The sequence below is a fragment of the Lampris incognitus genome, chromosome 6, assembly GCF_029633865.1.
Source record: "Lampris incognitus isolate fLamInc1 chromosome 6, fLamInc1.hap2, whole genome shotgun sequence".
NCBI classification, from domain to species: Eukaryota; Metazoa; Chordata; class Actinopteri; order Lampriformes; family Lampridae; genus Lampris; species Lampris incognitus.
The window spans coordinates 58,042,167-58,066,866 of NC_079216.1; the positions used below are offsets into that span (position 1 = coordinate 58,042,167).

The window sequence follows — 24,700 nt, forward strand, 5'->3', positions numbered from 1 at the left end:
ACTGGGTTGGGAAACACTGTATTTGGCATTGATAAGATTTAATATTTGTGAGTGCTGCCTAAAGTTACCCACTCAAGTTTAGACATATAGTTTTAGCTGCTATAACGTGGGAACATTGCCACCTAGTGGTCAAAACACCAACGAGCCTTAAAGAAACCACCTGCTATTCAGGCCCGAGTTTTTCCTTTGAGTTCACTTTGTATTGGCTTTGATTACAGACGTGCAAGGCACCCTCAAAATGCTGAGGGGTCCTCGTGTGGTACCTCCTTTGTAACGTTTATGGAATCAGATCTTTGCAGCAAGGTTGCCACAAATCTGAACATATAGTGCCTCATTTCATAATTTTGAATCACAATCATTATTTGGAAATATAGATCAAAGATATCGCAAATTTTCAGAATTCTGGACAACTGTTTGCTGTAACTCAGCTTTAAATAGAGTGAAATCTCAGTGTATTTACTTCAAAGCTGTCCCTTCGATAGCTCAGTTGGTAGAGCGGAGGACTGTAGAAGTTAAACAGCTGACATCCTTAGGTCGCTGGTTCAAATCCGGCTCGAAGGAAACAATTCTTTGTTTGCTGGATCACGAGCTTTGAAAAGAGTATTAGGCCAGCCTATCCCAACCCAGTCCTCAAGGAGCTCCTATCCTGCGTATTTTCATTGTAACCCTGCATAGGTAGCCCTGCTTGTACTTACTCAACCAATCATCTCGCAGCACTTAATTATGCAAGGTGTGCAACATCTGACAAAATTCATTGCTGATTGGTTGAATAACTACAAACAAGTACCTATTCAGGGTTGCAAAGAAAATATGCAGGTTAGAGGTCCTTGAGGACTGGGTTGGGAAACACTGTATTAGGCATTGATAAGATTTAATATTTGTGAGTGCTGCCTAAAGTTACCCACTCAAGTTTAGACATATAGTTTTAGCTGCTATAACGTGGGAACATTGCCACCTAGTGGTCAAAACACCAACGAGACTTAAAGAAACCACCTGCTATTCAGGCCCGAGTTTTTCCTTTGAGTTCACTTTGTATTGGCTTTGATTACAGAAGTGCAAGGCACCCTCAAAATGCTGAGGGGTCCTCGTGTGGTACCTCCTTTGTAACGTTTATGGAATCAGATCTTTGCAGCAAGGTTGCCACAAATCTGAACATATAGTGCCTCATTTCATAATTTTGAATCACAATCATTATTTGGAAATATAGATCAAAGATATCGCAAATTTTCAGAATTCTGGACAACTGTTTGCTGTAACTCAGCTTTAAATAGAGTGAAATCTCAGTGTATTTACATCAAAGCTGTCCCTTCGATAGCTCAGTTGGTAGAGCGGAGGACTGTAGAAATGAAACAGCTGACATCCTTAGGTCTCTGGTTCAAATCCGGCTCGAAGGAAACAATCCTTTGTTTGCTGGATCACGAGCTTTGAAAAGAGTATTAGGCCAGCCTATCCCAACCCGGTCTTCAAGGAGCCCCTATCCTGCAGATTTTCATTGTAACCCTAAATAGGTAGCCCTGCTTGTACTTACTCAACCAATCATCTCGCAGCACTTAATTATGCAAGGTGTGCAACATCTGACAAAATTCATTGCTGATTGGTTGAATAACTACAAACAAGTACCTATTCAGGGTTGCAAAGAAAATATGCAGGTTAGAGGTCCTTGAGGACTGGGTTGGGAAACACTGTATTAGGCATTGATAAGATTTAATATTTGTGAGTGCTGCCTAAAGTTACCCACTCCAGTTTAGACATATAGTTTTAGCTGCTCTAACGTGGGAACATTGCCACCTAGTGGTCAAAACACCAACGAGCCTTAAAGAAACCACCTGCTATTCAGGCCCGAGTTTTTCCTTTGAGTTCACTTTGTATTGGCTTTGATTACAGAAGTGCAAGGCACCCTCAAAATGCTGAGGGGTCCTCGTGTGGTACCTCCTTTGTAACGGTTATGGAATCAGATCTTTGCAGCAAGGTTGCCACAAATCTGAACATATAGTGCCTCATTTCATAATTTTGAATCACAATCATTATTTGGAAATATAGATCAAAGATATCGCAAATTTTCAGAATTCTGGACAACTGTTTGCTGTAACTCAGCTTTAAATAGAGTGAAATCTCAGTGTATTTACTTCAAAGCTGTCCCTTCGATAGCTCAGTTGGTAGAGCGGAGGACTGTAGAAGTTAAAGAGCTGACATCCTTAGGTCGCTGGTTCAAATCCGGCTCGAAGGAAACAATTCTTTGTTTGCTGGATCACGAGCTTTGAAAAGAGTATTAGGCCAGCCTATCCCAACCCAGTCCTCAAGGAGCTCCTATCCTGCGTATTTTCATTGTAACCCTGCATAGGTAGCCCTGCTTGTACTTACTCAACCAATCATCTCGCAGCACTTAATTATGCAAGGTTTGCAACATCTGACAAAATTCATTGCTGATTGGTTGAATAACTACAAACAAGTACCTATTCAGGGTTGCAAAGAAAATATTCAGGTTAGAGGTCCTTGAGGACTGGGTTGGGAAACACTGTATTAGGCATTGATAAGATTTAATATTTGTGAGTGCTGCCTAAAGTTACCCACTCAAGTTTAGACATATAGTTCTAGCTGCTATAACGTGGGAACATTGCCACCTAGTGGTCAAAACACCAACGAGACTTAAAGAAACCACCTGCTATTCAGGCCCGAGTTTTTCCTTTGAGTTCACTTTGTATTGGCTTTGATTACAGAAGTGCAAGGCACCCTCAAAATGCTGAGGGGTCCTCGTGTGGTACCTCCTATGTAACGTTTATGGAATCAGATCTTTGCAGCAAGGTTGCCACAAATCTGAACATATAGTGCCTCATTTCATAATTTTGAATCACAATCATTATTTGGAAATATAGATCAAAGATATCGCAAATTTTCAGAATTCTGGACAACTGTTTGCTGTAACTCAGCTTTAAATAGAGTGAAATCTCAGTGTATTTACTTCAAAGTTGTACCTTCGATAGCTCAGTTGGTAGAGCGGAGGACTGTAGAAATGAAACAGCTGACATCCTTAGGTCGCTGGTTCAAATCCGGCTCGAAGGAAACAATCCTTTGTTTGCTGGATCACGAGCTTTGAAAAGAGTATTAGGCCAGCCTATCCCAACCCGGTCTTCAAGGAGCCCCTATCCTGCAGATTTTCATTGTAACCCTAAATAGGTAGCCCTGCTTGTACTTACTCAACCAATCATCTCGCAGCACTTAATTATGCAAGGTGTGCAACATCTGACAAAACTCATTGCTGATTGGTTGAATAACTACAAACAAGTACCTATTCAGGGTTGCAAAGAAAATATGCAGGTTAGAGGTCCTTGAGGACTGGGTTGGGAAACACTGTATTAGGCATTGATAAGATTTAATATTTGTGAGTGCTGCCTAAAGTTACCCACTCCAGTTTAGACATATAGTTTTAGCTGCTCTAACGTGGGAACATTGCCACCTAGTGGTCAAAACACCAACGAGCCTTAAAGAAACCACCTGCTATTCAGGCCCGAGTTTTTCCTTTGAGTTCACTTTGTATTGGCTTTGATTACAGAAGTGCAAGGCACCCTCAAAATGCTGAGGGGTCCTCGTGTGGTACCTCCTTTGTAACGGTTATGGAATCAGATCTTTGCAGCAAGGTTGCCACAAATCTGAACATATAGTGCCTCATTTCATAATTTTGAATCACAATCATTATTTGGAAATATAGATCAAAGATATCGCAAATTTTCAGAATTCTGGACAACTGTTTGCTGTAACTCAGCTTTAAATAGAGTGAAATCTCAGTGTATTTACTTCAAAGCTGTCCCTTCGATAGCTCAGTTGGTAGAGCGGAGGACTGTAGAACTAAAACAGCTGACATCCTTAGGTCGCTGGTTCAAATCCGGCTCGAAGGAAACAATTCTTTGTTTGCTGGATCACGAGCTTTGAAAAGAGTATTAGGCCAGCCTATCCCAACCCAGTCCTCAAGGAGCCCCTATCCTGCGGATTTTCATTGTAACCCTGCATAGGTAGCCCTGCTTGTACTTACTCAACCAATCATCTCGCAGCACTTAATTATGCAAGGTGTGCAACATCTGACAAAATTCATTGTTGATTGGTTGAATAACTACAAACAAGTACCTATTCAGGGTTGCAAAGAAAATATGCAGGTTAGAGGTCCTTGAGGACTGGGTTGGGAAACACTGTATTAGGCATTGATAAGATTTAATATTTGTGAGTGCTGCCTAAAGTTACCCACTCAAGTTTAGACATATAGTTTTAGCTGCTATAACGTGGGAACATTGCCACCTAGTGGTCAAAACACCAACCCGACTTAAAGAAACCACCTGCTATTCAGGCCGGAGTTTTTCCTTTGAGTTCACTTTGTATTGGCTTTGATTACAGAAGTGCAAGGCACCCTCAAAATGCTGAGGGGTCCTCATGTGGTACCTCCTTTGTAACGTTATGAAATCAGATCTTTGCAGCAAGGTTGCCACAAATCTGAACATATAGTGCCTCATATCATAATTTTGAATCACAATCATTATTTGGAAATATAGATCAAAGATATCGCAAATTTTTCAGAATTCTGGACAACTGTTTGCTGTAACTCAGCTTTAAATAGAGTGAAATCTCAGTGTATTTGCTTCAAAGCTGTCCCTTCGATAGCTCAGTTGGTAGAGCGGAGGACTGTAGAAATGAAACAGCTGACATCCTTAGGTCGCTGGTTCAAATCCGGCTCGAAGGAAACAATTCTTTGTTTGCTGGATCACGAGCTTTGAAAAGAGTATTAGGCCAGCCTATCCCAACCCGGTCCTCAAGGAGCCCCTGTCCTGCAGATTTTCATTGTAACCCTGCATAGGTAGCCCTGCTTGTACTTACTCAACCAATCATCTCGCAGCACTTAATTATGCAAGGTGTGCAACATCTGACAAAATTCATTGCTGATTGGTTGAATAACTACAAACAAGTACCTATTCAGGGTTGCAAAGAAAATATGCAGGTTAGAGGTCCTTGAGGACTGTGTTGGGAAACACTGTATTAGGCATTGATAAGATTTAATATTTGTGAGTGCTGCCTAAAGTTACCCACTCAAGTTTAGACGTATAGTTTTAGCTGCTATAACGTGGGAACATTGCCACCTAGTGGTCAAAACACCAACGAGCCTTAAAGAAACCACCTGCTATTCGGGCCCGAGTTTTTCCTTTGAGTTCACTTTGTATTGGCTTTGATTACAGAAGTGCAAGGCACCCTCAAAATGCTCAGGGGTCCTCGTGTGGTACCTCCTTTGTAACGGTTATGGAATCAGATCTTTGCAGCAAGGTTGCCACAAATCTGAACATATAGTGCCTCATTTCATAATTTTGAATCACAATCATTATTAGGAAATATAGTTCAAAGATATCGCAAATTTTCAGAATTCTGGACAACTGTTTGCTGTAACTCAGCTTTAAATAGAGTGAAATCTCAGTGTATTTACTTCAAAGCTGTCCCTTCGATAGCTCAGTTGGTAGTGCGGAGGACTGTAGAAGTTAAACAGCTGACATCCTTAGGTCGCTGGTTCAAATCCGGCTCGAAGGAAACAATTCTTTGTTTGCTGGATCACGAGCTTTGAAAAGAGTATTAGGCCAGCCTATCCCAACCCAGTCCTCAAGGAGCTCCTATCCTGCGTATTTTCATTGTAACCCTGCATAGGTAGCCCTGCTTGTACTTACTCAACCAATCATCTCGCAGCACTTAATTATGCAAGGTGTGCAACATCTGACAAAATTCATTGCTGATTGGTTGAATAACTACAAACAAGTACCTATTCAGGGTTGCAAAGAAAATATGCAGGTTAGAGGTCCTTGAGGACTGGGTTGGGAAACACTGTTTTAGGCATTGATAAGATTTAATATTTGTGAGTGCTGCCTAAAGTTACCCACTCAAGTTTAGACATATAGTTTTAGCTGCTATAACGTGGGAACATTGCCACCTAGTGGTCAAAACACCAACGAGACTTAAAGAAACCACCTGCTATTCAGGCCCGAGTTTTTCCTTTGAGTTCACTTTGTATTGGCTTTGATTACAGAAGTGCAAGGCACCCTCAAAATGCTGAGGGGTCCTCGTGTGGTACCTCCTTTGTAACGTTTATGGAATCAGATCTTTGCAGCAAGGTTGCCACAAATCTGAACATATAGTGCCTCATTTCATAATTTTGAATCACAATCATTATTTGGAAATATAGATCAAAGATATCGCAAATTTTCAGAATTCTGGACAACTGTTTGCTGTAACTCAGCTTTAAATAGAGTGAAATCTCAGTGTATTTACTTCAAAGCTGTCCCTTCGATAGCTCAGTTGGTAGAGCGGAGGACTGTAGAAATGAAACAGCTGACATCCTTAGGTCGCTGGTTCAAATCCGGCTCGAAGGAAACAATCCTTTGTTTGCTGGATCACGAGCTTTGAAAAGAGTATTAGGCCAGCCTATCCCAACCCGGTCTTCAAGGAGCCCTTATCCTGCAGATTTTCATTGTAACCCTGCATAGGTAGCCCTGCTTGTACTTACTCAACCAATCACCTTGCAGCACTTAATTATGCAAGGTGTGCAACATCTGACAAAATTCATTGCTGATTGGTTGAATAACTACAAACAAGTACCTATTCAGGGTTGCAAAGAAAATATGCAGGTTAGAGGTCCTTGAGGACTGGGTTGGGAAACACTGTATTAGGCATTGATAAGATTTAATATTTGTGAGTGCTGCCTAAAGTTACCCACTCAAGTTTAGACATATAGTTTTAGCTGCTCTAACGTGGGAACATTGCCACCTAGTGGTCAAAACACCAACGAGCCTTAAAGAAACCACCTGCTATTCAGGCCCGAGTTTTTCCTTTGAGTTCACTTTGTATTGGCTTTGATTACAGAAGTGCAAGGCACCCTCAAAATGCTGAGGGGTCCTCGTGTGGTACCTCCTTTGTAACGGTTATGGAATCAGATCTTTGCAGCAAGGTTGCCACAAATCTGAACATATAGTGCCTCATTTCATAATTTTGAATCACAATCATTATTTGGAAATATAGATCAAAGATATCGCAAATTTTCAGAATTCTGGACAACTGTTTGCTGTAACTCAGCTTTAAATAGAGTGAAATCTCAGTGTATTTACTTCAAAGCTGTCCCTTCGATAGCTCAGTTGGTAGAGCGGAGGACTGTAGAAGTTAAACAGCTGACATCCTTAGGTCGCTGGTTCAAATCCGGCTCGAAGGAAACAATTCTTTGTTTGCTGGATCACGAGCTTTGAAAAGAGTATTAGGCCAGCCTATCCCAACCCAGTCCTCAAGGAGCTCCTATCCTGCGTATTTTCATTGTAACCCTGCATAGGTAGCCCTGCTTGTACTTACTCAACCAATCATCTCGCAGCACTTAATTATGCAAGGTGTGCAACATCTGACAAAATTCATTGCTGATTGGTTGAATAACTACAAACAAGTACCTATTCAGGGTTGCAAAGAAAATATGCAGGTTAGAGGTCCTTGAGGACTGGGTTGGGAAACACTGTATTAGGCATTGATAAGATTTAATATTTGTGAGTGCTGCCTAAAGTTACCCACTCAAGTTTAGACATATAGTTTTAGCTGCTATAACGTGGGAACATTGCCACCTAGTGGTCAAAACACCAACGAGACTTAAAGAAACCACCTGCTATTCAGGCCCGAGTTTTTCCTTTGAGTTCACTTTGTATTGGCTTTGATTACAGAAGTGCAAGGCACCCTCAAAATGCTGAGGGGTCCTCGTGTGGTACCTCCTTTGTAACGTTTATGGAATCAGATCTTTGCAGCAAGGTTGCCACAAACCTGAACATATAGTGCCTCATTTCATAATTTTGAATCACAATCATTATTTGGAAATATAGATCAAAGATATCGCAAATTTTCAGAATTCTGGACAACTGTTTGCTGTAACTCAGCTTTAAATAGAGTGAAATCTCAGTGTATTTACTTCAAAGCTGTCCCTTCGATAGCTCAGTTGGTAGAGCGGAGGACTGTAGAAATGAAACAGCTGACATCCTTAGGTCGCTGGTTCAAATCCGGCTCGAAGGAAACAATTCTTTGTTTGCTGGATCACGAGCTTTGAAAAGAGTATTAGGCCAGCCTATCCCAACCCGGTCTTCAAGGAGCCCCTATCCTGCAGATTTTCATTGTAACCCTGCATAGGTAGCCCTGCTTGTACTTACTCAACCAATCATCTCGCAGCACTTAATTATGCAAGGTGTGCAACATCTGACAAAATTCATTGCTGATTGGTTGAATAACTACAAACAAGTACCTATTCAGGGTTGCAAAGAAAATATGCAGGTTAGAGGTCCTTGAGGACTGGGTTGGGAAACACTATTAGGCATTGATAAGATTTAATATTTGTGAGTGCTGCCTAAAGTTACCCACTCAAGTTTAGACATATAGTTTTAGCTGCTATAACGTGGGAACATTGCCACCTAGTGGTCAAAACACCAACGAGACTTAAAGAAACCCCCTGCTATTCAGGCCGGAGTTTTTCCTTTGAGTTCACTTTGTATTGGCTTTGATTACAGAAGTGCAAGGCACCCTCAAAATGCTGAGGGTTCCTCATGTGGTACCTCCTTTGTAACGTTATGAAATCGCGCCATCCGCATCCGCCATCCGGAGAGGAGGCGCGAGCGAGCCCTGCGTGGATCCCCCTCCATTCCCCAGTCGTCCAGCACTCCTAACAGGATCCCTACTCCTGTTCGCCCCACTTTCCCTGTGGCCGTTTCTCCCCCCGCGCCCCAGACCATAATGGGGGAGGAACCTATGCAGCTGGGGCGCACGCGCCTTAGTCCGGCCGAACGGGAGGCCCGGTTCAAGGCGGGTCAATGCCTCTACTGTGGCCAGAAGGGACATCTGATCAGCGGCTGCCCCACTCGACCAAAAGACTAGGCTCACTGGGGCCCCGGGAGATCCTAGTGAGCCGACTTTCCTGTTCCCGCCGTCCTGCCCCACAGAACCATCTAGTTAGCGTTACCCTGGCCTGGGCTGACCAGCGGCTCACGGTGGGTGCGCTCCTCGACTCGGGGGCTGATGAGTGTTTCCTGGATTCTGAGTTTGCGGCCCAGGCTAATATCCCGCTAGAGACGCTGGAGAAGCCCATGGAGGCCTTCGCGTTGGACGAGCGCTGCCTGGCCAGTGTCACCCAACGCACCCACCCTGTCTCTCTCACCATAGCAGGTAACCATGTGGAGAGACTTCGGTTCTACATCATCCAGTCCCCGTTAGTCCCTGTGATCCTAGGGCGCCCCTGGTTCGTGCAGCATGAGCCACACATCACCTGGGCCTCCGGTACCATCATGGAGTGGAGCTCCTCCTGTCATGCCCAATGTCTCCAGGCTGCTCCCGCCCCATCCCCCCGACGTGCCCCTAGTACCCCGCCTTCCGACCTCTCCTCTGTTCCCCCTGAGTACCATGAGTTAGGTGAGGTTTTCAGCAAGACCCGGGCCCAATCTCTTCCTCCTCATCGACCATATGACTGTGCTATCGACCTCCACTCTGGGGCACCTCTTCCCAGCAGTCGTCTGTACAGTCTGACCATCCCCGAGAAAGCTGCGATGGACGAGTACATCTCCGAGTCCTTGGCAGCGGGGCTCATTCGGCCCTCGTCCTCCCAGGTGGCAGCTGGATTCTTTTTCGTGAAGAAGAAGGACGGGGGCCTCCAACCCTGCATTGACTATCGCCAACTCAATGAGATAACCGTCAAGAACAAGTACCCCCTTCCTCTCATGAGTTCCACCCTTGAGCCCCTCACCCAGGCTACAGTCTTCACTAAGCTGGACCTCCGGTGTGCCTATCATCTGGTCCAGATCCGAAAGGGGGACGAGTGGAAGACAGCCTTTAAGACGCCCCGGGGTCATTATGAGTACCTGGTCATGCCGTTCGGCCTCACCAACGCCCCGGCGGTATTCCAGGCTCTCATGAAGGACATTCTCCGCGACATGCTCGATGAGTTTGTGGTGGTGTACCTCGATGACATCCTCATCTTCCCCAGTACCCTCGAGGAACATGTCCAGCATGTCCGCCGGGTACTCGAACGTCTCCTCCGGAACCGGCTCTTCGTCAAGGCAGAGAAGTGCCGGTTCCATTCCCCTTCCGTTGACTACCTGGGCTTCGTTGTTGAGAGGGGACAGACCCGGGCCGACCCCCGCAAGATCCAGGCTGTGGTGGACTGGCCCGATCCCACATCACGGAAGGAATTACAGAGCTTCCTCGGGTTTGCGAACTTCTATCGGAGGTTCATCCGGAACTACAGCTGCGTGGCAGAACTTATCACCAGGCTAACCTCCCCCTCCCAGCCGTTCATCTGGTCCCCGGCTGCCCGCTCTGCGTTCCAGTCCCTCAAGGAGAGGTTCACCAGCGCCCCGGTCCTGCTCCAACCCGACCCCAAGAGGCAGTTCATCGTAGAGGTGGACGCTTCGGACACCGGGTTGGGGGCTGTCCTCTCCCAGCGGTCAGCGCCTGACCAGAAGGTCCACCCATGCGCCTTCTTCTCTCGCCGGTTCCTCCCCGCCGAGGAGAACTACGATGTCGGGAACCGGGAGCTGCTGGCAGTGGTGGCTGCTCTGGAGGAGTGGCGCCATTGGCTGGAGGGGGCGGAACAGCCGTTCACCATCTGAACGGATCATAAGAACTTGACGTTCATCCGGGCAACCAACCGCCTCAATGGTCGGCAGGCACGGTGGGCCAGCTTCCTCAGTCGGTTTGACTTCACGCTGACTTATCGCCCCGGGTCCCGCAACACGAAGGCAGACTCCCTGTTCCGACAACATCCGAGGAGGGAGCCAGCTACAGAGGAGCCGACTCCCATCCTTCCTGAGGCCAGGGTGGTTGGCGTGGTTACCTGGGGCATCGAGACCGTGGTCAGGCAGGCGTTGCGCTTCCATCCCGCCCCGAGCCACGTCCCTCCACGCCGCCTATTCGTCCCGGACGCAGTCCGGTCCCGGGTTCTCCAGTGGGGCCATGCCAGTCAGTTTGCTTGCCATCCGGGTGTCCACCGCACCTTCACCTTTCTGGCTCGGCGTTTCTGGTGGCCCACAATGAGGAACGACGTCAGGGACTTCGAAGGAGCCTGCTCCGTCTGTGCTCGCAGCAAGGCCTCTCACCAGGCACCCGCGGGTCTGCTGCAGCCCCTCCCAACTCCAAGCCGGCCCTGGTCCCATGTGGCGTTGGATTTTGTCTCCGGACTGCCGCCCTCCCAGGGTAACACTGTGATCCTGACAGTGGTGGACCGCTTAAGTAAGGGAGTGCACCTGGTGGCCCTCCCCAGACTCCCAGGAACAATTTATTGTCATTCTTAGACGTACCTGCATACAAAAGAAATGAGATTTCGTTTCCCTCAGCCCACAGCAGTGTACCACAAAATCCACACATCCAAATTTCCCAAAAACGACACCACCAAAAACAAAAACCAGAGAAAAAAAAACAAAACAAAATCAAAACAAACAAAAGCAAACAGTTAACAACACAGTCCACCCTGCAACTCAGTCCAAAACAAATTAATCTGGCCAGAGAAGGAACTCCAGCCAGGATGACTTTCGGAAGTGCCGGTCTGCATGGGCTAGCAGTTAGCTTAGCCCGCCCCGCCTCCGCGCCTCGCCAGACCGTCCTCAGTGTTTCCTCCCCGGGCACAGCTCCAGGCCGGAGCCTTGGTTCCTGGACCCATCGGACGAAGCAGACCAAGCTGTCCCAGCCGATCCAACGCCCCCTACACACTACAACACAGAAGTATAAAAGAATACTGCACAGTCGACGCTAGGATTGGCCACCGACAGACCTCCTCGGTGTTTTCTCTCGAGTGTTTTCTCTCGGCTCCGGGCAGGGCCATACAGCTCCTGAAAGGGCCGTAAGCTCTCTCAGCCGATCCAACGCCAGCTCTCCCAGCCATCAAACCAAAAAAATCGACGAAAAAAAAAACCATCTTCACACGAAAACACAAACTTAGACGCAGCAGACGCCGATAAAGACACTGCATGGTCCACACTGGGTGAGGCCGCCGCAAACGCGAGTTCGCGCCTCCATCTAGGTGCTAGATATATTGGGACAAATATGCTGATTATGGAGCTGCCAGACAAGAGGAAGGCCAAAGAAGAGGATTATGGATATGGTGAGGGAGGACATGCAGGTGGCTGGCGTGACAGAGGAAAATGCAGAGGAGAGAACCAGATGGAAACGGATAATCCCCTGTGGAGTCCCCTAACAGGAGTAGCGTAAAGCTGAAGAAGAAGAAGAATAATTTCTCTGTGTTAACCCTGTTTTCTTCAGATACTGAATTACGTGACTGCATTCCCGATACTGCGTGTCCAAATAGTGTTCCTACAGTGAAATTTAGCTTCCTCTTTAATGCTGGTGTCAGTTCCGTCTTTACTTCTTCATAGCCCCTACCCTGCAGCAGAACGTACTGGACAGATTGATGAAGACCACAGTGTACGCATGTACCACTTGAGTGTTTTTCTATTTTATGAACTGTATTATGCAGTATTTCCTATCCTGAGACGGTAATGGCTGCTTCTTCCTTTCGATTCCTGCCCAGCTTTTTTCCCAATCTAACATATTTCTGAATACTATAAAGCTGTCTTCCTGTATCCTAAATGTATGAGTGTTCTTTTCTTAATTTTTATTTTTTATAAGGACTTGACCCTCAGCTTTTCTGGCCGGAAGTTTGATATTACACTTCGTGATCTGGGTGACTGCTTGTCCAGTATATCAGCGCCTTCATTTACTTTTACTCCTACATGAAGCATACAATAACATCGCGATTGTACGTATAAAACGATGAATTTGAATAAGAAGATCGTGTCTGCACGATTTCACAGATTTAATGCTTGGGAGTGCTGCCCAAAGTTACCGACTCAAGTTTAGACATATAGATTTAGCTGCTGTAATGTGTGAACTTTGTCAACTAGTGGTCAAAACACCAACGAGACTTAAAGAAACCGCCTGCTATTCAGGCCTAGTTTTTCTTTGAGTTCACTTTGTATTGGGTTTGATTACAGAAGTGCAAGGCACGCTCAAAATCCTGAGGGGTCCTCATGTGGTACCTCCTTTGTAACGTTTATGGAATCAGATCGTTGCAGCAAGGTTACCACAAATCTGAAAACATAGTGCCTCATTTCATAATTTTGAATCAGAATCATTATTCGAAAATATATATCAAAGATATCGCAAATTTTCAGAATTCTGGACAATTGTTTGCTATAACTCAACTTTAAATATGGTGAATCTCAGTGTATTTGCTTCGAAGCTGTCCTTTCGGTAGCTCAGTTGGTAGAGCGGAGGACTGTAGAAAGGAAACTGTTGAAATCCTTACGTCGCTGGTTCAAATCCGGCTCGGAGGAGACAATTCTTTGTTTGCTGGATCACGATCATTGAAAAGAATATTAGGCATTGTTAAGATTTAATATTTGTGAGTGCTGCCTAAAGTTACCCACTCAAGTTTAGACATATAGTTTTAGCTGCTCTAACTTGGGAACATTGCCACCTAGTGGTCAAAACACCAACGAGCCTTAAAGAAACCACCTGCTAGTCAGGCCCGAGTTTTTCTTTGATTTCATATGATATTGGCTTTGATTACAGAAGCACAAGCACCTTCAAAATCCTGAGTGGTGCTAGTGTGTGCCTCCTTTGTTGCAACATTTAAGGAACAGATCGCTGCAGCAAGAGTTCCACTAATTTGAAAGCATTCATTTGCAACATATTGTACCTCATTTCATCATTTTGATTAACAATCATTATTCCGAAATATATATCAAAGATATAGCACATTTCCGTAATTGTGGACAACTGTTTGCTATAACTCATCTTTAAATACATTCACATCTCAGTGTATTGGTTTCTGTAGTGTCCCTTTGATAGCTCAGTTGGTAGAGCGGAGGACTGTAGAAATGAAAATGTTGAAATCCTTAGGTCGCTGGTTCAAATCCGGCTCGAAGGAGACTTTGTTTGCTGGCTCACGATCATTGAAAATAATAGTAGGAATTGTTAAAATTGACGGACATATTTGTATCAGCGACTTATGTCCGAGTTGCAAACTGGCAATGGCTGTGTGTGCTGGAGTTTCAACTACTGAGTTTTCTCCAAATGCACACATAAGCAACCATGTGACAAAGAGTACCAATTTCATCATATAGGGTTTCCGTCCCACCACTCTTAAGGTACCCCACCACTGACTTGGTGCACACCTTTTAACCAAAGAGAACAGTCTAATCAATGGAACCACCTAGTGTAGTGATTGGTGGGAAGGATAACCTTCGTACTCTTTTTTTTCCCCCCATGGCACATGGTTACTTATTCATGGCTAGAAGCTTGCAGGTGCATTACCGCCACTTACCAGACTGGTGTGTTGAATAGTACATCGGCAGATAAAAGCAAAAAAAAAAAAAAAGAACAAAAAGAAAGAACAAAAAAAAAGAAGGAATTAAATTCTCTCTATTAACCTTTTGTTTTTTTGAGACCCGAGACTGGCCATGTTGTATTGCTTGGAGATGGTGGCACTGATGGAAAGACAGGTGGCTTAGCTGGAGGTGGCAGTGTTGAATATGCTAAGATTTATGTATGGAGTGACGAAGAAGGACAGGATAAGGAATGTATCTATCAGAGGGAAAAATCAAGTTAGATGACATGGAGACAAAGCCAGACAGGTGAGATTGAGTTTGTTTGGGCAAAAGGGGAGGAGAGGTCAAGAATCAGGAACAATTTATTGTCATTTCTTAGACGTACTTGCACACAAAAAAATGAAATTTCGTTTCCCCTAGCCCACAGCAGTGTAACACAAAAACCACACATCCAAATTTCCCAAAAATAACACCACCAAAAACACAATAACCAGAGAAAAAACAAAAACAAACAGTTAACAACACAGTCCACCCTGCAACTCAGTCCAAAAAATTTTATCTGGCCAGAGAACGAACTCCAGCCAGGATGACTGTCGGAAGTGCCGGTCTGCATGGACTAGCAGTTAGCCTAGCCCGCCCCTCAGCGTTTCCTCCCCGGGCACAGCTCCAGGCCGGGGCCGTGGTTCCTGGACCCATCTGATGAAGCAGACCAAGCTCTCGCAGCCGATCCAATGCCAACTCCACACTACAACGCAGACGTATAAAAGAATACTGTAATGACTGCTTCTTCCTTTCGATTCCTGCCCAGCTTTCTTCCCAATCTAACATATTTGTGAATACTATAAAGCTGTCTTCCTGTATCCTAAATGTACCAGTGTTCTGTTCACAATTTTTCCTTTTGTTTCTTTATAATTATTTGACCCTCAGCTTTTCTTAGTGGAAGTTTCATGTTACTCTTTTTGATCTGGGTGTTTGCTTGTCCAGTATATCAGCTTCCTTATTTACTTCTACTCCTACATGGGCAGGAACGAAAATGAAGTATACCATAAGATCACGATTGTACAGTGTGCATATCAAACGATGAATTTGAATAAGAAGATTTTATCTACACGATTTCACAGATTTAATGCTTGTGAGTGCTGTCCCAAGTTACCGACTCAAGTTTAGACATATAGTTTTAGCTGCTGTAATGTGGGTACGTTGTCAGCTAGTGGTCAAAACACCAACGAGACTTAAAGAAACCACCTGCTATTCAGGCCTGAGTTTTTCTTTGAGTTCACTTTGTATTGGCTTTGATTACAGAAGTGCAAGGCACCCTCAAAATCCTGATGGGTCCTCATATTGTACTTCTTTTGTAACGTTTATGGAATCAGATCGTTGCTGCAAGGGTGCCGCCAATCTGAACATATAGTGCCTCATTTCATCATTTTGAATAACAATCACTCTTCGGAAATATCTACTACTACGTTCGGCTGCTCCCGTTAGGGGGCGCCATAGCGGATCATCCGTTTCCATTTCTTCCTGTCTTCTGTGTCTGCCTCTGTCACACCAGCCACCTGCGTGTCTTCCCTAACCACATCCATAAACCTCCTCTTTGGCCTTCCTCTTTTCCTCTTCCCTGGCAGCTCCATATTCAGTATCCTTCTCCCAATATAACCAGCATCTCTCCTCCACACATGTCCAAGTCATCTCAATCTTGCCTCTCTTGCTTTGTCTCCAAACCATCCAACCTGAGCGGTCCCTCTACTATAATCGTTCCTAATCCTGTCCTTCTTCGTTACTCCCAGTGAAAATCTTAGCATCTTCAACTCCTCCACCTCCAGCTCCGCCTCCTGTCTTTTCGTCAGTGCCACTGTCTCCAAACCATATAACATAGCTGGTCTCACAACCATCTTGTAAACCTTCCCTTTAACTCTTGTTGGTACCCTTCTGTCACAAATCACTCCTGACACTCTTCTCGTACCACTCCATCCTACCTGCACTCTCTTCTTCACTCCCTGTTACTTTGGACAGTTGATCCCAATTATTTAAACTCAAATGCCTTTGTCACTTCCACTCCTTGCATCCTGACCATTCCACTGCCCTCCCTCTCATTCACGCATAGATATTCCGTCTTGCTCCTACTGACTTTCATTCCTCTTCTCTCCAGTGCATACCTCCACCTCTCCAGGCTCCCCTCAACCTGCACCCTACTCTTGCTACAGATCACAATGTCATCCGCGAACATCATCGTCCATGGAGACTCCTGCTTGATCTTGTCCGTCAACCTGTCCATCACCATTGCAAACAAGAAAGGGCTTAGAGCCAATCCTTGATGTAATCCCACCTCCACCTTGAACCCATCTGTCATTCCAACCGCACACCTCACCATTTTCACACTTCCCTCATACATATCCTGCACCACTCCTACATACTTCTCTGCAACTCCTGACTTCCTCATACAATACCACACCTCCTCTCTCGGCACCCTGTCGTATGCTTTCTCTAAATCTACAAAGACACAATGCAACTCTTTCTGGCCTTGTCTATACTTCTCAATCAACATTCTCAAAGCAAACATCGCATCTGTGGTTCTCTTTTGTGGCATGAAACCATACTGCTGCTCGCTGATCATCACCTCTCCTCTTACCCTAGCTTCTATTACTCTTTCCCAAATCTTCATGCTGTGGCTGATCAACTTTATACCTCTGTAGTTGTTACAGTTCTGCACATCGCCCTTGTTTTTGAAAATCGGTACCAGTATGTTTCTTCTCCACTCCTCGGGCATCCTCTAACTTTCCAAGATTGTGTTAAACAATCTATTTAAAAACTCCACTGCCATCTCTCCTAAACATCTCCATGCCTCCACAGGCATGTCATCAGGACCAACTGCTTTTCCGCTATTCATCCTCCTCATAGCTGCCCTCACTTCCTCATTGTTAATCCACTGAACTTCCTGATTCACTATCCCTAAATCATCCAACCTTCTCTCTCTCTAATTTTCTTCATTCGTCAGCCCCTCAAAGTACTCCTTCCACCTTCTTAGCACACTCTCCTCGCTTGTCAGCACATTTCCATCTCTATCCTTGATCGCCGTAACTTGCTGCACATCCTTTGCAGCTCAGTCCCTCTGTCTAGCCAGTCGGTACAAGTCCTTTTCTCCTTCCTTAGTGTCTAACCTGTCATACAACTCACCAAACGCCTTTTCCTTTGCCTTTGCCACCTCTCTCTTTGCTTTACGCTGCATCTCCTTGTACTCCTGTCTACTTTCTTCATCTCTCTGACTATCCCACTTCTTCTTTGCCAACCTTTTCCTCTGTATACTTTGCTGTACTTCCTCATTCCACCACCAAGTCTCCTTGTCTTCCTTCCTCTGTCCTGATGACACACCAAGTACCTTCCTAGCTGTCTCCCTCACTATTTCTGCAGTGGTTGCCCAGCCATCCGGCAACTCTTCACTACCACCCAGTGCCTGTCTTAACTCCTGCCTGAACTCCACACAACAGTCTTCGTTTTTCAACTACCACCATTTGATCTTCGGCTGTGTCTTCACTCGCTTCCTCTTCTTGGTCTCCAAAGTCATCCTACAGACCACCATCCGATGCTGCCTAGCTACGTTCTCCCCTGTCACCACCTTGCAGTCTCCAATCCCTTTTAGATCGCGCCTTCTACATAAGATATAGTCCACCTGTGTGCACTTACCTCCACTCTTGTATGTCAACCTGTGTTCCTCCCTCTTCTTGAAATATGTATTCACCACAGCCATTTCCATCCTTTTCGCAAAATCGACCACCATCTGTCCATCCACATTTCTCTCCTTGACTCCATACCTTCCCATCACCTCCTCATCACCTCTGTTCCCTTCACCAACATGTCAATTGAAGTCCGCTCCAATCACCACTCTCTCCTCCTTGGGTACCCTCTCCACCACGTCGTCCAACTCACTCCAGAATTCTTCTTTTTCATCCATCTCACACCCAACTTACGGGGCATATGCGCTGATAACATTCAGCGATACACCTTCAATTTCCAGCTTCATACTCATCACTCTGTCTGACACTCTCTTCACCTCCAGCACGCGCTTGACATACTCTTCCTTCAGAATTACCCCTACCCCATTTATCCTCCCATTCGCACCATGGTAGAAGAGTTTGAACCCACCTCCGATACTCCTGGCCTTACTCCCCTTCCATCTGGTCTCTTGCACACACAGTATGCCTACCTTTCTTCTTTCCATCATGTCAGCCAGCTCTCTCCCTTTACCAGTCATAGTGCCAACATTCAAAGTTCAAACTCTCACCTCCACAGGCCTACCCTTCCTCCTCTCTAGCTGCCTCTGGACATTCCTTCCCCCTCTCCTTCTCCTTCGCCCAACAGTAGCATAGTTTCCACCGGCACCCTGCTGGTTAACAGTACCGGTGGCGGTCGTTAGTAACCCGGGCCTCAACCGATCCGGTATGGAAATCTTATTTATGATCCGCATATTTGATTTGGCAAAGATTTTACGCCGAATGCCCTTCCTGACGCAACCCTCCCCATTTGTCCGGGCTTGGGACCGGCACTAAGAATGCACTGGCTTGTGCATCCTCAGTGGTTGGGTTGCTCTTCGGAAATATATATCAAAGATATCGCAAATTTTCAGAATTCTGGACAAATGTTTGCTATAACTCAACTTTAAATATGGTCAGTCTCAGTGTATTCGTTTCATAGCTGTCCCTTCGATAGCTCAGTTGGTAGAGCGGAGGACTGTAGAGATAAAACAACTGAAATCCTTAGGTCGCTGGTTCAAATCCGGCTCGAAGGAGGCCATTCTTTGTTTGCTAGATCACCATCATTGAAAAGGATATTAGACATTGTTAAAAGTTAATATTTGTGAGCAAGAGTTCCACTAACCTTTATGCATCATTTGAAACATATTGTACCTCATGTCATCATTTTGATTAACAATAATTATTCGGAAATATATAGCAAAGATATAGCACATTTCCGTAATTCTGGACAACTGTTTGCTATAACTCATCTTTAAATACATTCACATCTCAGTGTATTCTTTTATTTAGTGTCCCTTCGATAGCTCAGTTGGTAGAGCGGAGACTGTAGAAATGAAACTGTTGAAATCCTTAGGTCGCTGGTTCAAATCCGGCTTGAAGGAGACTTTGTTTGCTGGCTCACGATCATTAAAAAGAATAGGAGTTCTTAAAATTGACGGACACATTTGTATCAGCTACCTACGTCTGAGTTGCAAACTGGCCATGGCTGTGTGTGCTGGAGTTTCAACTACTGAGTTTTGTCCAAAATGTACACATAAGCAACCATGTGACAAAGAGTACCAAGTTCATATATGGTTTCCGTCCCACCACTCTCTAAGCCAGTTTTTCTTAACCTTATTGGAGGTACTGAACCCTGCAAGCTTCATCAGTGCATTCACCGAACCCTTCGTAATTGGAAAATAAAATATGATTTCTTCAAAACATAGGTATATATTGTATTTGTGCACAAAATGAACCATGCATCAGTTGCACACAATATCACTGTGTTCAAAGAACAAAACCAACAAAACGTGAATTTCACACAAAAACATAACTCAATTAATATTTACTGCAAATCAATGTGACTTTTGCTGTTGCCTTTTAGATACAAGTTCAGAAATGCGCGGCTTCACCTTGGCAAGTCCCACTCTCATATCATTTTCGCAACAAAGTCTCTTCCTTTCTTAGTTTTCACGTCTACCATCCTCGAAAAGGATTGCGCGCAAAGATACGTTGTAACAAACGGTGTGAGTATCTCAAGGGCTTTCTTAGCAATAAGAGGGTATGGTGCGATTTGGTGACACCAAAACGTTGAGAACCATGTTGTTCTGAAGAGTTGCTGTTGAAGCTGGCTCTGCTGAAGTTCAATGATTTCGTCGAGGTATTCATCGTTGACATCTGCTGTCGCAACACTAAACGTGAACGGCTGTCTCACCCATGCTGGATATGACTCTCTGGTGGGGAAGTATCCGTCGAGAGACTTTGCGAGCTCATCTAAGTGCATGGCAATTGCTTGCTTCAGCTCCCCAGGTACAGAAATGTCTCCAATTCCAGACATGTCTTCGATCTTACTTACACAGTCGTCCAGCAGGGGAAAGTTTGCGACGTTATCATTCTCTGTTCGTCGTTTCCATAAAGGTAGCTTAATTTTAAACGCCTTCAGGTTTTCTTCTGCTTCGATGATGTTGACTCCACCGCCCTACATCTGTCGATTGAGATGATTGAGAGCATCGAAAATATCGGCCATGTACGCCAAAATGAGAATGAACTCGCAAAAACAGGGCTAATTCCACATGCATGGCAAAAACACGATTCAGCACCTTTCCCTGGGATAACCACCCAACGTTAGAATGGTACAGAAGTACCTCGAATTCAGAGCCCATTTCCTTACACAGCTCTTTGAAGATGCGGTGCTTCATAGCACTATTTCGCACATAGTTCACACATTCAACTACAATTTTTAATACTTCTGCCAGTTTTGGAGGCAAGGTTTTTGTTGCCAACGCATGTCTGTGCAGAACACAGTGCGTAACAATGATGTATGGTGCATCGGATTTCACCAGCGCTCCAAAACCAGAGTGTGGTCCCAGCATGGCTGGCGCTCCGTCCGAACAAACTGCAGAAACCATATTCCACGAAAGATTGTTGTCTCTGAAGAAATCATCCACGAGTTTCTTCACATCGACTGCCTTGGTTGTTGTTGTAAGAGGCTTACAAAATAAAAAATCTTTCTTTATCATGTCGTCTTTCATATAGCGCACGAATACAACAAGCTGGCTTAGATTTGAAACGTCGTTGGTCTCGTCGAGTTGGAGGCTGAAATTTGCTGGGCTTGAAATCAGATCTGCAACTACTTGAGCCAAGATGTCATCACTCATGTCGTCTATTCTGCTGCTGATAGTGTCATTTGAAAGAGGATTTTGGGATAACTTATCTTCAGCAGCTTTTCCCAGCATGATATTCGCCATCTTCAACGCAGCTGGTTTTACGAGTGTTTCACCAATGGTGTGTGGTTTGCCCTGCTTTGCTTTCAGGTACGCAACTTCGTACGATGCTGTGAGGATCGGTTTGTCGATGGGTACAAAGCCGAGAACAGGCAGAGTAGCCTTTTCATCGAATCTGGCTCTCTTCACCTTGAATTCAGCGAGTGTTTTGTTCTTGTATTTCCCATCTCCATGCAGCTTTAGGAAGTGTTCCTTTAGTTTTGCCGGTGCTAGACTAGAATTGCTCAACTTGGCATTGCAAATCATGCATTGAGGACGCTGACTCCCATCACGTTCCTTTATACACGTGAATCCATATTGTACGTATTCGTCCAACCACTTTCTTTTTTTGCTCGACATAGTTAGTATGAAGGGATTGAAAGATTAAAAGAAAATCACAAATGACGTACAATCCCAACAGCCACAAGTCGACTACTGAGCGCACCAAGCTCCCTGCAGCACAGATATCAAAGCCAAGCAATGTGGCGTGATCAGCTGCAGCACCCCCTGTTGGCGAACGGTGTACAGTCCTGGCTGCAGAGCCCCCGCTTCACACCTTCACTTCGCTGTTACTTTTGCTCACATTTCTCGCCGGAGTTGAAAAGTTAATAAAGTCTTGCATGTTTCATTCACTACAAACATAACAAGACACAAATATCTCATACTTTGGTTAAAGTTGTCAGCGAAGTCGTAATAAACTTTGAATCGCTGCTTCTTCTGCAGTCTTCCCGGGGATTCAATGAGTGGGAATACGAACAGCGCTACTCTGCCATTGCAAACACAAACGGATTACACAAACGGTCGAGCCCCGCTGTGACGTAGATAAGTGATGTCTGAATGGAGAAAGAAAAGTGAGGGGAAAATGCGATTACTCTATACGTTGAACGAATACTGACGTCCAAATCGAGTGTTAACAGTAGCCTACCTTAAGTTCAATATCAAGCAAGAACCTATGCCTACTGTTAACGTTACTGTAGCTCGATAACCTCTACCTGGGCCGATCCACTTGGGGAGGGGCCGCTCTCCACGTTACACCAACACCATTCAATATAGTTGACAAAGCAGGGAGCCCCCCCTCCCCCTACGAAAGTGGGCCGGCCCATTCTATATAGTGGGCCGGTGTGATAGGCCAGTGTAGCCGCCTGCGTTTAATTTCTTTACGTAAAAAATAAATAAATAATAATCAGCAAACGGCGGCCCAAAAGTGCAACAGCCCTTCTGGCATTTGCCAGAACTGCCAGATTGCCAGTCCGCCCTTGACAGTAGCTGCTTGTCCACCACGAGCTGGCGTTTTGTTTTTTTATCGCTCGGCACGGAGCGATAAAGCATTGCTATGACATGGCGAATTATTTGTCTGTGTCTATGTGGTCTCCGCCACAGCATTAGTTTTCTTTATAAATATGGACATTTTGTGCACAAATTGAAATGCCACTGTCGCTATGGTTTGCTATTATTGATAATAGGGCTTTTTTGCCGGTTACTATTATGTTCCTGTTATTTTCGAAATCTCGTCCCACTTTTAGCCGCACCCCCTATGTAAAATGACTTTCCGCGGCTATGTGGCCAAGCGGAGCGTGACGTCACGAATAATACGAGTGGGCTGATTTATTTTGTGTAACACATTTTTACTGAGCAACTAAATATTTGTAATCTAACACGGCGAAGAGAAATTGTGTGTTGCCAAATTTTTGACGCCGACAAAAACGGCCCGACATTGCTGGTGTGAACCGGGCTATACTGTGTGTGTCTTGACCCCTGCCGAACCCCTGAGAGTGACTCAACGAACCCCTGGGGTTCCATCGAACCCAGCTTAAGAACCACTGCTCTAAGCTAAGTGATTTCACTGACTTGGTGCACACCTTTTAACCAAAGAGAAAAGACCTATCAATGAAATCACCTAGTGTAGTGATTGGCGGGAAGGATAACCTTCATACTCTTTTTTTCACCCCATGGCACATGGTTACTTATTCATGGCTAGAAGCTTTCAGGTGCATTTACCTTTTTTAAGACCCGAGACTGGCCACGTGGTATTGCTTGGAGATGGTGGCACTGATGGAAAGACAGCTGGTTTAGGCAGAGTTGAATATTCTAAGATTTATGTTGGGAGTGACGAAGAAGGACAGGATTAGGAACGAGTGTATCAGAGAGAAAGATCAAGTTAGATGACTTGGAGACAAAGCAAGACAGGCGAGATTGGGGGTTTGTTTAGGCAAGTGGGGAGGAGAGGTCAGGAATCAGGAACAATTTATTGTAATTTCTTAGACGTACTTGCGTACAAAAAGAAATGAGATTTCGTTTCCCCCAGCCCACAGCAGTGTAACACAAAAACCACACATCCAAATTTCCCAAAAACGACACCGCCAAAAACAAAAACCAGAAGAAAAAAAAAACAAACAAAAACAAACAGTTAACAACACATTCCACCCTGCAACTCAGTCCAAAAAAATTACTCTGGCCAGAGAACGAACTCCAGCCAGGATGACTGTCGGAAGTGCCGGTCTGCATGGGCTAGCAGTTAGCTTAACCCGCCCCGCCTCCGCACCCCTCCAGACCGCTCTCAGCGTTTCCTCCCCGTGCACAGCTCCAGACCGGGGCCGTGCTTCCTGGACCCATCGGACGAAACAGACCAAGCTGTTCCCGCCGATCCAACGCCACCTCCACACGACGACTCAGATGTATAAAAAGACAAAGCCCAGTCGATGCTAGGCGAGGCCACCACCAGACCGCCTCGGTGTTTTCTCTCGGGTGCGGCTCCGGGCAGGGCCATACAGCTCCTGAAAGGGCCGTAAGCTCTCTCAGCCGATCCAGCGCCAGCTCTCCCAGCCATCAAACGAAAAAGAAAAAAAGCCATCAAACGAAAAAGAAAAAAAAACCTGCACACGAAGACACAAACTTTGATATCGCAAATTTTCAGAATTTTGGACAACCGTTTGCTATAACTCAACTTTAAATATGGTGAAATCTTAGTGTTTTCGCTTCAAAGTTGTCCCTTCGATAGCTCAGTTGGTAGAGCGGAGAACTGTAGATATAAAACAGCTGTAATCCTTAGGTCGCTGGTTCAAATCTGGCTCGAAGGATATAATTCTTTGCTTGCTGGATCACGATCATTGAAAAGAATGTTTGGCATTGTTAAGGTTTAATATTTGTGAGTGCTGCCTGGAGTTACCCACTCAAGTTTAGACGTACAGTTTTAGCTGCTGTAACTTGGTAACATTGTCACCTAGTGGTCAAAACACCAATGATCCTTAAAGAAACCACCTGCTATTCAGGCACGATTTTTCCTTTGATTTCACTTGATATTGGCTTTGATTACAGAAGTGCAAGGCACCCTTAAAATCCTGAGTGGTGCTCGTGTGTA

General features: G+C 45.1%; 1 protein-coding gene and 15 non-coding genes across 16 annotated transcripts; 15 read left to right on the forward strand and 1 right to left on the reverse strand.

Moving 5' to 3' along the window:
* The first annotated feature begins 472 nt into the window (after positions 1-472).
* Positions 473-561, forward strand: trnay-gua (transfer RNA tyrosine (anticodon GUA)). The gene is given in 2 exon segments: positions 473-509; positions 526-561. It is a non-coding gene; the product is annotated as a tRNA-Tyr (tRNA).
* Positions 562-1,305: 744 nt separating this feature from the next.
* trnay-gua (transfer RNA tyrosine (anticodon GUA)) lies at positions 1,306-1,394 on the forward strand. Its single transcript is given in 2 exon segments — positions 1,306-1,342; positions 1,359-1,394. It is a non-coding gene; the product is annotated as a tRNA-Tyr (tRNA).
* Positions 1,395-2,138: 744 nt separating this feature from the next.
* trnay-gua (transfer RNA tyrosine (anticodon GUA)) lies at positions 2,139-2,227 on the forward strand. Its single transcript is given in 2 exon segments — positions 2,139-2,175; positions 2,192-2,227. It is a non-coding gene; the product is annotated as a tRNA-Tyr (tRNA).
* Positions 2,228-2,971: 744 nt separating this feature from the next.
* Positions 2,972-3,060, forward strand: trnay-gua (transfer RNA tyrosine (anticodon GUA)). The gene is given in 2 exon segments: positions 2,972-3,008; positions 3,025-3,060. It is a non-coding gene; the product is annotated as a tRNA-Tyr (tRNA).
* Positions 3,061-3,804: 744 nt separating this feature from the next.
* On the forward strand, positions 3,805-3,893 carry trnay-gua (transfer RNA tyrosine (anticodon GUA)). The gene is given in 2 exon segments: positions 3,805-3,841; positions 3,858-3,893. It is a non-coding gene; the product is annotated as a tRNA-Tyr (tRNA).
* Positions 3,894-4,637: 744 nt separating this feature from the next.
* On the forward strand, positions 4,638-4,726 carry trnay-gua (transfer RNA tyrosine (anticodon GUA)). The gene is given in 2 exon segments: positions 4,638-4,674; positions 4,691-4,726. It is a non-coding gene; the product is annotated as a tRNA-Tyr (tRNA).
* A 744-nt stretch (positions 4,727-5,470) lies between these two features.
* trnay-gua (transfer RNA tyrosine (anticodon GUA)) lies at positions 5,471-5,559 on the forward strand. The gene is given in 2 exon segments: positions 5,471-5,507; positions 5,524-5,559. It is a non-coding gene; the product is annotated as a tRNA-Tyr (tRNA).
* Positions 5,560-6,303: 744 nt separating this feature from the next.
* trnay-gua (transfer RNA tyrosine (anticodon GUA)) lies at positions 6,304-6,392 on the forward strand. Its single transcript is given in 2 exon segments — positions 6,304-6,340; positions 6,357-6,392. It is a non-coding gene; the product is annotated as a tRNA-Tyr (tRNA).
* A 744-nt stretch (positions 6,393-7,136) lies between these two features.
* Positions 7,137-7,225, forward strand: trnay-gua (transfer RNA tyrosine (anticodon GUA)). Its single transcript is given in 2 exon segments — positions 7,137-7,173; positions 7,190-7,225. It is a non-coding gene; the product is annotated as a tRNA-Tyr (tRNA).
* A 744-nt stretch (positions 7,226-7,969) lies between these two features.
* trnay-gua (transfer RNA tyrosine (anticodon GUA)) lies at positions 7,970-8,058 on the forward strand. The gene is given in 2 exon segments: positions 7,970-8,006; positions 8,023-8,058. It is a non-coding gene; the product is annotated as a tRNA-Tyr (tRNA).
* A 5,208-nt stretch (positions 8,059-13,266) lies between these two features.
* Positions 13,267-13,355, forward strand: trnay-gua (transfer RNA tyrosine (anticodon GUA)). Its single transcript is given in 2 exon segments — positions 13,267-13,303; positions 13,320-13,355. It is a non-coding gene; the product is annotated as a tRNA-Tyr (tRNA).
* A 507-nt stretch (positions 13,356-13,862) lies between these two features.
* Positions 13,863-13,951, forward strand: trnay-gua (transfer RNA tyrosine (anticodon GUA)). Its single transcript is given in 2 exon segments — positions 13,863-13,899; positions 13,916-13,951. It is a non-coding gene; the product is annotated as a tRNA-Tyr (tRNA).
* A 5,094-nt stretch (positions 13,952-19,045) lies between these two features.
* Positions 19,046-19,134, forward strand: trnay-gua (transfer RNA tyrosine (anticodon GUA)). The gene is given in 2 exon segments: positions 19,046-19,082; positions 19,099-19,134. It is a non-coding gene; the product is annotated as a tRNA-Tyr (tRNA).
* A 260-nt stretch (positions 19,135-19,394) lies between these two features.
* On the forward strand, positions 19,395-19,482 carry trnay-gua (transfer RNA tyrosine (anticodon GUA)). The gene is given in 2 exon segments: positions 19,395-19,430; positions 19,447-19,482. It is a non-coding gene; the product is annotated as a tRNA-Tyr (tRNA).
* Positions 19,483-20,009: 527 nt separating this feature from the next.
* Positions 20,010-21,609, reverse strand: LOC130114595 (protein FAM200C-like). The gene is made up of 2 exons (XM_056282457.1): positions 20,725-21,609; positions 20,010-20,558 (listed from the first exon to the last, which is right to left on the reverse strand). Exons 1-2 carry the CDS (start codon positions 21,607-21,609, stop codon positions 20,010-20,012), a joined length of 1,434 nt encoding a protein of 477 aa, XP_056138432.1.
* Positions 21,610-24,330: 2,721 nt separating this feature from the next.
* Positions 24,331-24,419, forward strand: trnay-gua (transfer RNA tyrosine (anticodon GUA)). The gene is given in 2 exon segments: positions 24,331-24,367; positions 24,384-24,419. It is a non-coding gene; the product is annotated as a tRNA-Tyr (tRNA).
* Positions 24,420-24,700: the final 281 nt, after the last annotated feature.

Excerpts from the sequence above, each read along its gene's own strand:
- LOC130114595 (XM_056282457.1), bottom strand. The coding sequence starts at position 21,609 with ATGATTTGCAATGCCAAGTTGAGCAATTCTAGTCTAGCACCGGCAAAA. Across the intron at positions 20,559-20,724 it reads AAATGGGCTCTGAATTCGAG|GGCGGTGGAGTCAACATCAT; the intron begins GTACTTCTGTAC and ends CGACAGATGTAG.